The sequence below is a fragment of the Heteronotia binoei genome, chromosome 3 (genome assembly GCF_032191835.1).
Source record: "Heteronotia binoei isolate CCM8104 ecotype False Entrance Well chromosome 3, APGP_CSIRO_Hbin_v1, whole genome shotgun sequence".
NCBI lineage: Eukaryota > Metazoa > Chordata > Lepidosauria > Squamata > Gekkonidae > Heteronotia > Heteronotia binoei.
Window position 1 is genome coordinate 187,462,320 of NC_083225.1, and position 15,402 is coordinate 187,477,721.

The 15,402-nt window shown below is 46.6% G+C and overlaps 1 protein-coding gene across 5 annotated transcripts in view; it reads left to right on the forward strand.

Moving 5' to 3' along the window:
* The window catches only part of TENM4 (teneurin transmembrane protein 4), a 792,728-nt gene that overhangs the window by 765,699 nt on the left and 11,627 nt on the right, over positions 1-15,402 (forward strand). For all 5 annotated transcript variants that reach the window (XM_060235003.1, XM_060235004.1, XM_060235005.1 and 2 more), the window contains 3 exons: positions 4,141-4,376; positions 11,395-11,691; positions 13,618-15,232. In XM_060235003.1, coding sequence (XP_060090986.1) covers positions 4,141-4,376; positions 11,395-11,691; positions 13,618-15,232 — 2,148 coding nt within the window. The remainder of the gene's footprint in view (positions 1-4,140; positions 4,377-11,394; positions 11,692-13,617; positions 15,233-15,402) is intronic.

Genomic DNA, 15,402 nt, shown 5'->3' on the forward strand with positions numbered 1-15,402 from the left:
TGATCCAACATGGCTTCTCTTATGTTTATGTTCTTAAGGACGCCCTTTGTTGGTCTTTGGGCCTGGGCAAATGCCGGGACTTTCTGCCTCTCCTGTGTTTGTGGTTATGCACTGCCAAGTCTCTTCCAACTTATGGTGACTCTATGAATGAATGCCACCCCCACCCCGCAAAAAAAAACCCCAGCCTATTCTTAACAGCCTTGCTCAGGTCTTGCAAACTGAGGGCCGTGGCTTCCTTGATTGCGTCCATGGGTGGAATTCTAGCAGGAGCTCCTTTGCATATTAGGCCACACCCCCTGATGTAGCCAGTCCTCCAAGAGCTTACAAGGCTCTTTTTTGTAAGCTCTTGGGAGGATTGGCTGCACCAGGGGTGCATGGCCTAATATGCAAAGGAGCTCCTGCTAGAATTCCACCCCTGACTGAGTCCATCCATCTCCTGCTGGGTCTTCCTCTTTTCCTGCTGGCTTCCACTTTTCCTAGCATTGTGGTCTTTTCCGGTGGTTCTTCTCATGGTACAACTGGAATACAATAGCCTCTGTGTGATTATTTTAACTTCTAGGGAGAGTTCAGTCCTGATTTGTTCTAAAAATAAACGTAAAGGTAGTCCCCTGTGCAAACACCAGTCCTTTCCGACTCTGGGGTGACGTCACATCACGTTTTCACGGCAGACTTTTTACGGGGTGTGTGACGGAACCGGCCCCATTCTGCCTTCAGACCCAGTCCCATCAACTCACTGCTGAGTCGCCAACTCCCGGAGGGAGCTATTTCTCCTCCTGCCCCTTGGGCTCGCTGCCACCACCTGCTCAGTCTAGGGGTTCAGATTGAGAGGAACAGGACTCCCAATCCCCCTCTCCAGCTATGAGGCCAGGCCTCAAGGTCCTCTGCCACCCTGTACTTGGGTTTCACAGAGACCTCAGAACTTCTTTGGGGCACCCCTGGAGGATTGGCACCTTATCCAACTGCATGCCTTCCCCCTTCCCCAGGGCCCCCTTTATAAAGCAGCGTGGTCTAAGGCGGTTGGGGATCTATGTGGTACAGAGTTTGACTGCCAGCATTCAAAACAGAAAAAATATTTATTTACAAGAGGGAAAAAAAGGGAAAGAAAAACAAAACAAAAACAGTTGCATATAAAAAGTTAGCACAGCACAGCACCCGCACAGCAAACAGCATGACAAAGGAAAGGTGTTATAAACGCATCCTACTGTCCCTGGTCTAAACTTGCCCCGCCTTGGGGATGACTTACTTGGTCTGACTGCCTGGGGACCTCATTTTCCTGAGCAGGCCTACCCCACCGGCAGGAGCCCACAGGCAGGCAACCTCTCTTCCTGAGCACCAGCTGCAAACTAAAAAAAAAACTCTTCCTGCTAACTCCAATGCAAAGAACAAAAGAACTTCCTGTCTCTCTAGGAGGCTCTCCCCCTAGAGTTGATGGTTTAACTCTGGAAGGGAGGGGGGAAGTGAGGGGAAGGCTAGGCCAAAGCCTGCTTCGCAGTTTCATGTTCCTCCCCCCTAAGATGGCGTTTCTCCACAGGGTGGTTTGCCATTGCCCTCCCCAGTCAGCTACACTTTCCCCCCAGCAAGCTGGGTACTCATCTGACCAACCTCGGAGGGGTGGAAGGCTGAGTCAACCTCGAGCCGGCTAACTGAACCCAGCTTTCGCCGGGATCAAACTCAGGTCGTGAGCAGAGAGCTCAGACTGCGGTACTGCATCTTTACCACTCTGCGCCACGGGGCTGCCTTCGTTTGTTCTACCCGCTTATCTGTTTTTTGGGTGGTCTCCAGTATCCGTAAAGCTCCCCTCCAAGATCACATTTCAGCGAAATCAATTTTCTTCCCGTCAGCTTTTCTTCATTGTTCAGCTTTCGCATCCATACATACTAATGGTACAAACACTTTACAATTTTAAATTAATCTTCTACGCTTCTCCAGTTTTAATTAACCATCCCAATTAGACAAGGTGATGAAGTTTTTCTTGAAATTTCTTGCCAAGTTAACCTCTTTCTTTGATGCACGGATGGGTGCGTGTAGACCTTCCCTGCTCATATACATTTGGCAGTGGCGTCTCATAATTATGCTTCCCCACAAGCAGGACTCCTTTTGAGCAAGAGCTCACAGGAGTGGAGCTCCGTAACCTTTAAAATTTTATTGTGCTTTCTTTCTTAGCCCTCCCCCACCCCCCAAAAAAATAATAATTGCTTCTGGCCTCCATTGTTCAAACCCCTGGGAGAATTTTGCTGAACTCCAAGATTTGACAAACTTTCTGATATTTTTCCCCACAAAAAAAATGGGAAAATAACCAAAACATATAACAATCGGGGAGGGATGGGGGCTCAGTGGCAGAGCATCTGCTTGGTAAGCAGAAGGTCCCAGGTTCAGTCCCCGGCATCTCCAGTTAAAAGGACCAGGCAGTAGGCGATGGGAAAGACCTCAGCCTGAGACCCTGGAGAGACATACAGTGGGGCTGTAGCTCAGTGGTAGAGCATCTACTTGGTAAGCAGAAAGTCCCAGGTTCAATCCCCGGCATCTCCAGCTGGTAATATGAAAGACCCCCTGCCTGAGACCCTGAAGAGCTTCTTCCAGTCTAAGTAGACAATGTTGACCGTAATAGATGACTAATCTGTCTTAGGTTAATTTAGACAGGGCCTGTGGCTCAGTAGCAGAGCCTCTGCTTGGTATGCAAAAGGTCCCAGGTTCAGTCCCTGGCATCTCCAGTTAAAAGGGCCAGGCAGTAGGAGATGGGAAAGACCTCAGCCTGAGACCCTGGAGAGACATACAGTGGGGCTGTAGCTCAGTGGCAGAGCATCTGCTTGGGAAGCAGAAAGTCCCAGGTTCAATCCCCGGCATCTCCAACTAAAAAGGGTTTAGGCAAATAGGTGTGAAAAACCTCAGCTGGAGACCCTGGAGAGCCGCTGCCAGTCTGAAAAGACAGTACTGACTTTGATGGGCTGAGGGTCTGAGTCAGTAGAAGGCAACTTCACATGTTCAAATCAGACAGATGGAAATTTTCCTCATGCTACTGTGGCCCCATAGGATAAAGTAATTTTAAACAGTACGATGGGAGTAAGGTTTTATTATGACAGTTATAATTCAAGAAGCATTTTACGGTAGATGCTGAGCTGATATAATTTAGTACCCCTTCTGGTGATGTCAGGGGTGTGTGGCATATGCAAATGAGTTATGCAGATGAGTTGTGCTAATGAGCTCCAGCACCTCTTTTTCTACAAAACGACCCCTGCTTGCAAGACACCATTAGTGTGGCAAACAGACCCCCGAAGCCAGAGATATTGTTCTGTCGATGACAGACAAGACGACCTAGTTAAATTTCCATCTTCTGCCAGCACACTGCAAGACTCTGTAGAACAGAAAAATCACATGATCCCTGCCCAGAGAGCTGCCTGTGGAAAAGCCAAAGAATGAGTCTGTCCCAGTAGAGTATCAGGGGTTTGGGGGCCGAATCAGGCCCCTGGAGGGCTCCTATCAGGCCCCCGAGCAACTGGTTGTTGTCTGCTCCCTTCTCCCTCTCTCGCGCTTTCTTCTGCATCACAGCTTGCTTTGCCAGACTTTCTCAATCTCACTGGAGCTAATACAGACCAAAGCCTCTATTTTCTCCACTGGCTGAGGCTCCTCCCTTGGGGATGGGGGAGAGAGATAGCTTGCTTTGCCAGGCTCTCTCAATCGCACAGCAGAGCTACTGAGCCAAGCCTCTCTTCCTTTTACTGACTGAGGCTCCTCCCCCTCCTGGTCCCCTGGGGAAGGAAGGAGCCAGAGCTTCCTTTGCTCAGTTCCCTGGATCCCATGGGAGAGATACAAAGAAAGCACCTTTAAGACCAACGAGTGCTGATGTTTTAAGCATGTTTTAATTTAAAAAAAAAAAAAAACCAAATATTTGTGTTTATCTGTGTTCTTTATAAAATATATATCTCTGCTACCTAATCTTAAATAGGTACACGCATGGCCCAGCCCGACAAGGTCTCATTTATGTCAGATCCAGCCCTCATAGCAAATGGGTTTGACACCCCTGCAGTAGACAGTGACGATAAAGACGGACTTAGTGCTTTAAGGGTGCTGGGAGTTGCTTAGTTAGCATCCTTGCTGTCCTCGGAACCTTCTGTGATGCAATCATTTCCATCCATCTTACAGATCAAGTGCGAAACAGCTACTACATCGGTGCCGACGGCTCTCTCCGGCTCATGCTGGCCAACGGCATGGAGGTGGCCCTGCAGACCGAGCCGCACCTGCTGGCCGGCACGGTGAACCCCACCGTGGGGAAGAGGAACGTCACCCTCCCCATTGACAACGGCCTCAACCTCGTTGAATGGAGGCAACGCAAAGAGCAAGCCAGGGGCCAGATCACCGTCTTTGGACGCAGGCTGCGGGTGAGCGAAAGAGGCCATGCTGAGCCAGTAATCAAAAGCTTCTTTTACGCAGTTACTTTTACACAGACAAAAAAACCCAATAAGGCCGTGCAATTCACAGGAAACGTACATATAAGTATTTTACAATGTAAACAGTAAGACGTCGAAAGTACAGTCCGTGAACGGTGAAGAACCTTTTCAGTCCTCAACCAAGGTATTCTGCAAATATTGTCCGGTCAAGAGTGCTTTCCTTCTCTCTTCCACTAGCCAACAGGACTTCTCTTGAACAAGAGACAAAATTCCAAATAGGAAAGAAGGATCCCTGAGCCCGACTTGCTATTCGAATAAAAGCAGTTTTGAGTCTTCCTCAAGAGCTCCGTCCTTTCTCAATGAGTGTCTCAACCAAGTTTCTTTCAAACGGAACGCAGGAGCCTCCAGCAATCGCACAGAGTATACGCTTCGCTAGTATCCTTGGACTATTTGAGACACTGATTTGAGACACAATTTGGAATTTTGTCTCTTGTTCAAGAGAAGTCCCGTTGGCTAATGGAAGGAAGGAGGAAAGCCGTCTCCATGGGACTATATTTGTAGAACACTTTGGTTGGATTGAAAAGATTCTTCTCCATTCATGGACAGCGCTTTATTAATAATAATTTTTGCTATTCTACATTGCAATATACATACACATATATATAGATATATATAAATAGATATGGATATATGTTTGTTGTAAATTGCATGGTCTTAGTATGGTTTTTGTCTAGCTTAGAGACCCTGACGCCTTGTGTTTTGTTCACTTTTACACAGGGCTTTTTTGGAGCAGGAATGCAGTCCCGGCTGGCTTGGTGACAGGGGTGTGTGGCCTAATATGCAAATGAATTCCTGCCAGGCCTTTTTTTTTTTTTTACAAAAAGCCCTATGTGAAACAATGGTGATGTCAGGGGTGTGTGGCCTAATACACAAATGAGTTCCTGCTGGGCTTTTTCTACCAAAAAAGCCCTGCTTTCACACAGGTCAGAGTGAAGCCAGTTTTGTTTGAATTTGCCGTTGCAGGCGAGGAGAGCCGGCATTTAGCGTAGGTTGGGTTATTTAAGCAGCGGTGCCGACCGTGTGGTAGAGATTCTTGGGCATGGCTCAGTGACAGGGCATCTGCTATGTTTGCGGAAAGTCCCAGGTTCCATTCCTGGCATCTACAGTTTAAAAATTGAAGCAGGAAGTGATGCGAAAGACGTCTGCCTGAGACCCTGGAGAGCTGCTACCAGCCAGAATCAACAATGCTGACCTCTTGTCAGCCTTGAGATAAGGAAGGTTCATGTCTTCATATGCAGAATAGGTAAACGTGACTGAGACCTAAATCAGACGCTTTTCTGGACTATAAGTTCCTCATGTTTGGAAATATATTGAAAGTCTCTGTTGTTGATCGAGATCGTGATTTTTCACTCAATCAAGGCAACTTGCAGCAATTTTTCTCCAGGCCGGGGCTCCAAGAGGAGGCTGGTGAACATGAACATATGAACATACGAAGCTGCCTTCTACTGAATCAGACCCTCAGTCCATCAAAGTCATTATTGTCTACTCAGACTGGCAGCGGCTCTCCAGGGTCTCAAGCTGAGGTTTTTCACACCTATTTGCCTGGGCCCTTTTTTGGTGGAGATGCCAGGGATTGAACCTGGGACCTTCTGCTTACCAAGCAGATGCTCTACCTCTGAGCCACCGTCCCTTCCCCAGGTTTTTGTTTGTTTGTTTTGGCAATATTCTGGGCGTGGAGCAGGGGTCACTGATTGTATGTGGGGAGAAGTATTTGTGAATTTCAACAACAACAATTTATTACAGTCAATTGACCAGCGCAATATACAAACGCTCACTGTCACGGACCATAATTTTTGACTACATAAAAGCATTCTCATATTCAAATTCCACCAATTTTAAACCTTAAAAATGGCATTATTAACCATCTATGTTAAAAACTTCTGTTCACTTACGGCTAAAAACCAATATTTTGCTACTGCCTGAGTTACAGACTTCTTTGTATCTTCCAATAAGTATTTCAATAGCACGACGTCTGCAAATTTCAGATAATTATCCAAAGGTTTAAAATTTAGAGAGCAGTGGAAATATTAACTGATGTCTCTCTCTGGAATAGAGGTTGCAATATAAAAAGAATGATCATTTGTGAATTTCATAAATTTTGCAGAGGGTTGGACTAGATTACCCTGGGAGGTCCCTTCTGACTCTATGATTCTGTGAATTCTGCCAAGTGGTGAAGATACTATCCAGAAGTTTCCACCACCCTTAAAGCATTACATTTCGCCTGCGGGCTTGAGTTGGCTTTGAAAACATCCCTGTAGATGCGACGTATACCTTTTCTGAATAAATAAATACATTGTTCCTGGGTCACTGACCGTCACAAATTAATTATCCCGCATTCCTGCTCCAGGTATCTGCACCAGCAGCCATTTCCTCCACCGCAAGAGTTAGCTCCTCTACCAAGCCCTCAGAATTCTCACAAAGTTCTGGACCTCTAATTGGCCCCATGACTGTCACAAATCGATTGCCTTGCACTTCAAGTTGAGTTAAACATCCGTAACGACGGGACTCTTTCTGAAACAAAAACATCTCCTCTGACGCCACTCAGGATTGCGCCGGCTTCTTCTCCACAAAGGCAAACCTTTTGCTACAGTCGGCTAGACAATCTCTTCACAGTTATAGGAGTTGTCCAGTTAATTCATTTTTGTTTATTTAACCCAAGATCTGGCCACAGAGGCTCATCTCGTTATTTTCGGCTGCTGTTCTGGTGGCAAGAGATCAGCCTTAATAGTCACAGTGACGGACAGCACCACTGTACGCAATGGTACTGTAAAGGCCACCTCACCAACTGCAAAGCGCTGCCTTGGCTAATTGGAACATTGCAGCCCCATCCTTCCAAGCTTCAGCACAGGTCATCACCTAGCTACAGTTTGGTGTAGTGCTTAAGTGCGCAGACTCTTATCTGGGAGAACCAGGTTTGATTCCCCACTCCTCCACTTGCAGCTGCCGGAATGGCCTTGGGGTCAGCCGTAGCTCTGGCAGAGCTGTCCTTGAAAGGGCAGCTTCTGTCAGAGCTCTCTCAGCCCCACCCACCTCACAGGGTGTTTGTTGTAGGGGGGGAAAGGTAAAGGAGACTGTGAGCCACTCTGAGATTCAGAGTGGAGGGCAGGATACAAATCCAATGTCATCGTCGTCTTCTCATGAAATGCAGATTTTATAATTATTTTTGCTGGACAAATTGCCTCACTGGTCCTATATTTTAGCCTTGCCATTGCAATTATTTACTCCTGCAATGTGGCTCTTTGGTGTAGTGGTTAAGAGCTGGTTTGGTGTAGTGGTTAAGTGTGCGGACTCTTATCTGGGAGAACCGGGTTTGATTCCCCACTCTTCCACTTGCACCTGCTAGCATGGCCTTGGGTCAGCCATAGCTCTGGCAGAGGTTGTCCTTGAAAGGGCAGCTACTGTGAGAGCCCTCTCCAGCCCCACCCACCTCACAGGGTGTCTGTTGTGGGGGAGGAAGGTAAAGGAGATTGTGAGCCGCTCTGAGACTCTTCGGAGTGGAGGGCGGGATATAAATCCAATATCTTCTTCTTCTTCTCTTATTACAAGGTTCTGTTTTGGCTCTCCACTATTGCCTCCCGGCTCTCACAGAGCTGAAAGGGCAGCTTCTGGGAAAGCTCTCTCAGCCCCACCTACCTTACAGGCTGTTTGTTGTGGTGGGGAGGAGGAGATAAAGGAGATTGTGATCCACTCAGAGATTCAGAGTGGGAGGCGGGATACAAATCCAATGTCGTCATCTTCTTCTTCTCATGAAATGCAGATTTTATAATTTTTTTCCTGGACAAATTTCCACACTGGTCATATATTTTAGCAATTACTTACTCCTGCCATGCGGCTCTTATTACCAGGTTCTGTTTTGGCTCTCCACCATTGCCTCCCGGGTTTTGTGTTATAAATCCTCGTTTTGGAGACCTCGTAGAGCATACAGAAGCACTCCCCACCCCCCAGCGGGGACTTTTTATGTCAACCAGGCTGTATTTCACTCCTGAGGCACAGAAAGGAATTTATATGACAGCGGTGGTAAAAAGTGGTATTTTCAAATTCCTATGATTGGGGGGGGATTTTAAACACACGCTATGGCTCAGTTCAGACACAACGCAAAACAATGGTTTAATTAATTAAAGTGACTGTGATAGAGTGCCGTCCTCTGGGCGGGATCTTGGGATCCCTGGGAACTACAGCTCTTCTCCAGACTGAAGAGTTGCCCTGTAGATAGGCTTGCCAGTCCCCAAGTCCCAATGGGGGATCTCCCGGTTTGGCAGGCACTTTCCTACCCCCATTCAGCTGGCTGGTGGGGGGAAACCCCGCCCCAACAGCCTCCATGTGCCTTCAAACCACAGAAGGCTTAAGAAGATGCTTGGGAACAATTTGGTTTTAGAAATTTAAATCTCGAGCCAGGCTGAATGGGGAAGGGGCGAGCCTGCAGAACAACGTGCCTGCTAGAAGGGAAGGGAAGGGAAGGAGCACAGAACCTCCGCTTGTTTTACAGTCCCTTAAGGAGCCATTTGGACGTTAAAATAGTAACCTCTGGTTTCCCCCATTTTCATCTGATGAACTGGGTTGAGTATAGAGCAGTCAACAACTCCCATGGTGAGTAAATTGCCCCAGTGAGACCACAAAGTGTGTGTTTCCGAGCTGTTTTTATTTTGGCTGCCATGTGCCTCTGTGTGTGAGAGAGAGAAAGAGAGAGAGAGCGGAAGTGCAGCCAGCTGCTGGGGGATGAGGAAAGGAAGACTGTATTCAGAGGGACTGTACTGCTGTATTTTTATTTGTTTGGTAGGGAATGGGAAAGTCTCCCAGCCCCACCCCCAAAGTCCCCAGGTATTTTCTGAGTTAGACTTGGCAATCCTACCTGTAAAAAAATGGATGCTGTGGAGGGTGGACAGTATGGCATTGTACTCCATTGAAGTCCATGTCCTCTCCAGGCCTCATCCCTAAATCTCCAGGAGTTTCTCAACCCGGATCTGGCAACCATCCTTCCCTATCCCCCATGGATGGCCAGGGAGAACCTGGCAACCCTAGAGCTTGGGTATTGTGTTTGTCTGAATGCAGGCCATTCTGTCAAACCTGGGTCTAAAATCACAGGATGAGGTTGGTTTATTCATCACTGTCTTAACTATCTCATGGATCACAATGGGATAACCATGCTCATCTGTTTGCAGCAATAGGAAAGAGCAGGACTTTTTTTGAGCAGGAACGCACTGGAACACAGTTCCGGCTGACTTGGTGCCAGAGGGCGTGGCCTAATATGCAAATGAGTTCCTGCTGGGCTTTTTCTACCAAAAAAGCCCTACGTGAAACAATGGGTAGTGCCAGGGGGTGTGGCCTAATATGCAAATGAGTTCCTGCTGGGCTTTTCTACCCAGAAAGCCCTGGGAAAGAGCAAGAGTCCAGTAGCACCTTGAAGACTCGTGAGTCACAACTCACTGTCAGACCCAGAGCCAAGGAAAAGACAAGTAGAGTTCATCTTTATTCCAGCATCGTGGGCATACACACGCATTGTCGGAACTGACCTTCCCGCCAGTTCCTCCAGCTTATAAACCTTTGCCCTGACCGTTATAATTCAAGCCAAAGTGTGCCAAACTAAAGCGGGGGTTTTGCGCAGGGTTTCTATTAAGCTCTCATCACCACAGGAGGTGTTATCAGTTCATGGGTCGCATCTCCCCCAGTTCTCGACCTTGGTTGCGTAGTAACTAGCCATCTCCCAGACATGCCACCCACCCTTCAGATAAGCAGCAAGCAGCAATTCATATCAAAGGCAGCATAGCAAGCAAGCACAAGCATAGCATTGTATAATTAGATACATGTGGAAAGAGGAACAAAATGGAGTGACTCTTGACACCCACTTCCTCAGCTGTTTGATGAAGAGAGTTTTGAACCTCAGAAGCTTATACGCGAGAAATCTTGTTGGTGTTTAAGGTGCTATTGGACACTAATTTTGCTCTCTGCTGGAGACCAACACGGCTATTCACCTGAAACAGTCTTAATTATGGTTTTGTGTGACGTAGAAACACAGGCATCCTGGCTGAATCCAGGCTTGTTATTTGGTGATGTTTTTATACACCCTTAAGCTGCAAAGTTGCCTAGCCAGCATGGAGATAATAAAGCCTGCACATATCAAAGCAAACCAGGATTTGGGTTACCATCTGCAAGCCAAATCCTTGTTTCACAAACGAACCATAGCAAAAATAAGCCCTGATTTCATGTTATTTAAAAGAGCCCCGTGGCGCAGAGTGTTAAAGCTGCAGTACTGCAGTTCTAAGCTCTGCTCACAACCTGAGTTTGATACCTGGTGGAAGCTGGGTTTTCAGGTTGACTCAGCCTTCCATCCTTCCACCCAGCTTGCTGGGGGGAAAGAGTAGATGACTGGGGAAGGCCATGGAAAACCACCCCGTAAAAAGTCTGCCATGAAAACGTTATGAAAGCAACGTCACCCCAGAGTCGGAAATGACTGGTGCTTGCACAGGGGACCTTTCCTTTTTCCATGTTATTTAGCTTATATCACTTCTCCTTCCCTCTTCCCTCCCCTCATCTATTTGGTTTGTTTCCTTCCTTCCTTCCTTCCTTCCTTGCAGCTCTTAAACATCTGACATTTATTCTGTGTGGCTCTTACTTTAAGCAAGTTTAGCCACTCGTGTTACACACACACACACACAAATGCTGAAAATTATTACGGGTCAAGCAAAGAACCCTGTGGCACCTTTTTCAACGTGTGTGTTTGTATTCAGAGCGGGGTTCTGTCTTTCAGTTTTATTTTATTGCAGTCGTCCTATATTTTTTTCCTCCCAGAATCCTAGAGCTTTGAATTGTTTACAGAAACGGAAATTTGTCAGCTTGCCAGGAAAAAAACCACAATCATTTGTTTGCTTTGAAGAGCCGTTAATAATTCATCCTCGCAGGTCCTTCTGTGTCATTCTGATCCTCATTCTCATTCCTCCCTGGTCCTCTGCAGGTTCATAACAGAAACTTGCTGTCCCTCGACTTTGACCGGGTGACAAGAACAGAGAAGATCTACGATGATCATCGCAAGTTCACCTTGCGGATTCTGTATGACCAGGCCGGCCGGCCCAGTCTTTGGTCTCCCAGCAGCAGGCTGAATGGAGTGAATGTAACCTACTCCTCGGGAGGACACATTGCGGGGATCCAGCGGGGGACCATGTCGGAAAGGATGGACTACGACCAGTCGGGCCGCATTACATCCAGAATCTTTGCCGATGGGAAGTCTTGGAGCTACACTTACTTAGAAAAGGTCAGTGGCCACCTACAGATGGGACACTTCCGGAGCTTCTAAGAGGTCACATGTCAATTCCCCTTGATTTATCATCTGCCTTTCCTTGGCTCTTAGTCTTCACATTGCCTTTGAACCCAAAGGAGTTTGATGGGCAGTTTGGGAAATGTTGGGTGCAGGGATGATAATGACTTCTGCATGGGATTTTGACTCCATTTTGGGTTTCCAACTGCAGCAGATTTGGTATAGAGAGCCAGTTTGGTGTAGTGGTTAAGTGCGCAGACTCTTATCTGGGAGAACCCGGTATGATTCCCCACTCCTCCGCTTGCACCTGCTGGAATGGCCTTGGGTCAGCCATAGCTCTCGCAGAGGTTGTCCTTGGAAGGGCAGCTTCTGGGAGAGCTCTCTAAGCCCCACCTACCTCACAGGGTGTTTGTCATGGAGGTAGGGAGATTGTGCCTGCTCTGAGACTCTGAGATTCAGAGTATAGGGCAAGATATAAATCCATCATCCTAATCATAACCATCATTTATTTCTAAGTTTCCATGCAGCATCATTTCCCATCCATTATTTTCCCATGACCCTCCTGTGCTTTCTCCGTGCTTTCTCAAACAGCATTTGATCCAACGTTTCCTGCCGCTACACAGCTGAAGCATTTTGCTTTCCATGGGAGGGCATGGCATCACCCACTTCAGTGCCATTTCCCTGCCATGTTCTCCCACAGCTGCCATTTCCTCCATCATACCACCAGGGTGTTTTTTTTAACAATCGACAATAGCTAGATTGTTATAGCATTATAACATTCTTTTGGTTTGGTCCTCGGAATTGCCAGCTTTCAGCTTAAAAAAAGTTAAGTATCCAGTCATTTTGATTACTGAGATACACCTTTGCCTTTCAGTCTCCATAACGAAAGAGGCTGAAGACTCTTTCTCTTAAATGAAAACTAGGAATTCAGAGCATTCAGTAGGTACATTGCAATAGTGTTATAGCACTATACTTCTATATCTAGCTATTACTTCTTTTTAAAAGGCTCCTGTGGTTTGGGGCAAGTTTGACACCCGTAGAGCAGTAGGGCCGGGAAAGCTGTGGAAACCCGCTAGAAGTCCTGTTGCTGCTGCGCTGAATTCGAAAACTACAGGGATTTGTTACTTAGTGTGGAAAACCCTAGTAACTATCAAACCGTATTTCCCACATACTTGGAAAATACATTTTTTGTCTATGTATTCTTCTTGCTGAGGAGAACCATTCCTCCTCTCCCTTAGCCATATCTTGGAATATCAGTGATGAGCAATGGATTTTCAGCAGGCAGAAGGGGGGTTGAATTTACTGAACAGTAGACTCCAATACCTTTATTGTTTCAGAAACTGGGTCCACTGATAATACCTGATGTGTAGCCATACTAGTCTGTAGTAGCAAAATAAAACATAATTCTTTAGCACCATAGAGACTAACAAGAATTTCATAAGCTTTCATGTGTCAGAGGTCAATATTTTCAATTTTTTAATTCCTGATGTTTTTCACCTTGGGGCCCCTATTTGGGTAAAAAAGCAGAATATAAATATTTTTAGTGATAGCTGCAATAATAATGCTTACATGCGTCTGTTGAAGTGAAGTCTGACCCAAAAATGCTTGTGCTGGGAAAAAAAAAGTCAGTGGTCTTTAAGGTGCCAGTCCTATCTCATTTTAGACCCATTGATTTACCAAAAGATTTTGGGTGAGGCAGGGGGAGAGGCTGTTAGTATCATAAAATAGGAACCCACAAGATTATATTCAGTATTTCACCAACTGAGGGTACTTCTCATCTTTCCCAGATCACAAATGCTTTCTGAAGGAAGAAAGTTTGCAGGGGGTTTTGCAAATAATATCGGTGTCCTACTTGATAAATTTCAAGTTTTTCACAGCTTTAAAAATGAGGAATGTTCATTATTTTCCCCTTCCTCCCTACAGTCCATGGTGCTGCTGCTTCACAGTCAACGGCAGTACATTTTCGAGTTTGATAAGAACGATCGTTTGTCATCTGTGACCATGCCCAACGTCGCTCGCCAGACTTTGGAAACCATCCGTTCCATTGGTTACTACAGAAATATCTACAGACCCCCAGAGGGCAATGCGTCCGTCATTCAGGATTTCAATGAGGAGAAGCAGCTCCTTCACACCTATCATCTGGGGACAGGGAGACGGGTCATCTACAAATATGGCAAACTCTCTAAGCTGGCTGAGATGCTATACGACACAACTAAGATCAGCTTCACCTATGATGAAACAGCTGGGATGCTGAAGACCATAAACTTGCAGAATGAGGGGTTCACTTGTACCATCAGATACAGACAGATTGGACCACTTATTGACCGGCAGATCTTTCGTTTCACTGAAGAAGGCATGGTGAATGCTCGTTTTGACTACAATTATGACAACAGCTTCCGAGTGACCAGCATGCAAGCGGTGATCAACGAGACCCCGCTACCCATCGACCTTTACCGATACGATGACGTTTCGGGTAAAACAGAACAGTTCGGCAAGTTTGGGGTAATCTACTATGACATCAACCAGATCATTACCACTGCGGTCATGACTCACACAAAGCATTTTGACGCCTACGGCAGGATGAAAGAAGTGCAGTACGAGATATTTAGGTCCCTTATGTATTGGATGACGGTGCAGTATGACAACATGGGAAGAGTAGTGAAGAAGGAGCTCAAGGTCGGCCCGTATGCAAACACAACGAGGTATTCGTACGAGTACGACGCAGATGGGCAGCTCCAGACTGTGTCAATCAACGAGAAGCCGCTCTGGCGGTACAGTTATGACCTTAATGGAAATCTCCATTTGTTGAGTCCTGGCAACAGTGCCCGCCTCACTCCACTGAGGTACGATCTCAGGGACAGGATCACAAGACTGGGGGATGTGCAGTACAAGATGGATGAAGATGGTTTCCTGAGGCAAAGGGGGAATGACGTTTTTGAGTACAACTCAGCAGGGCTGCTGATCAAAGCATATAACAAAGCCAGTGGGTGGTCTGTGAAGTATCGTTACGATGGACTTGGAAGAAGGGTCTCCAGCAAAACCACCCACGGACATCATTTGCAGTTCTTTTATGCGGACCTCACCAGCCCCACCAAAGTCACCCATCTCTACAACCACTCGAGTTCTGAGATAACCTCCCTCTATTATGACCTCCAGGGCCACCTCTTTGCTATGGAGCTCAGCAGCGGAGATGAGTTTTACATCGCTTGCGATAACACTGGGACTCCCTTGGCAGTCTTCAGCGGGACGGGCTTAATGATCAAGCAGATATTGTACACAGCTTATGGGGAAATCTATATGGACACCAACCCGAACTTTCAGGTCATTATTGGTTACCAAGGAGGACTATACGACCCCCTTACCAAACTCGTACATATGGGGAAGAGAGATTACGATGTGCTTGCCGGCCGGTGGACGAGCCCCGACCATGAAATTTGGAAACGACTCAGCAGCAGCAATATAATGCCTTTCAATCTTTACATGTTCAAAAATAACAATCCTATCAGTAACTCTCAGGATATCAAGTGCTACATGACAGGTAAGACTCCTTTTTTTAGATGCAATTTACCTTCTCTGTTGCCCATCAGTCCGCTGCCAAATACTTTATGTTTGACTACATATCAGTTGATAACGTGGAAGGTTTTCAGACCCACACTCAGCGTCTCTCCAGGTTTCTTGGATTTTCTTGGGGGGCTTTATTTAGGATCG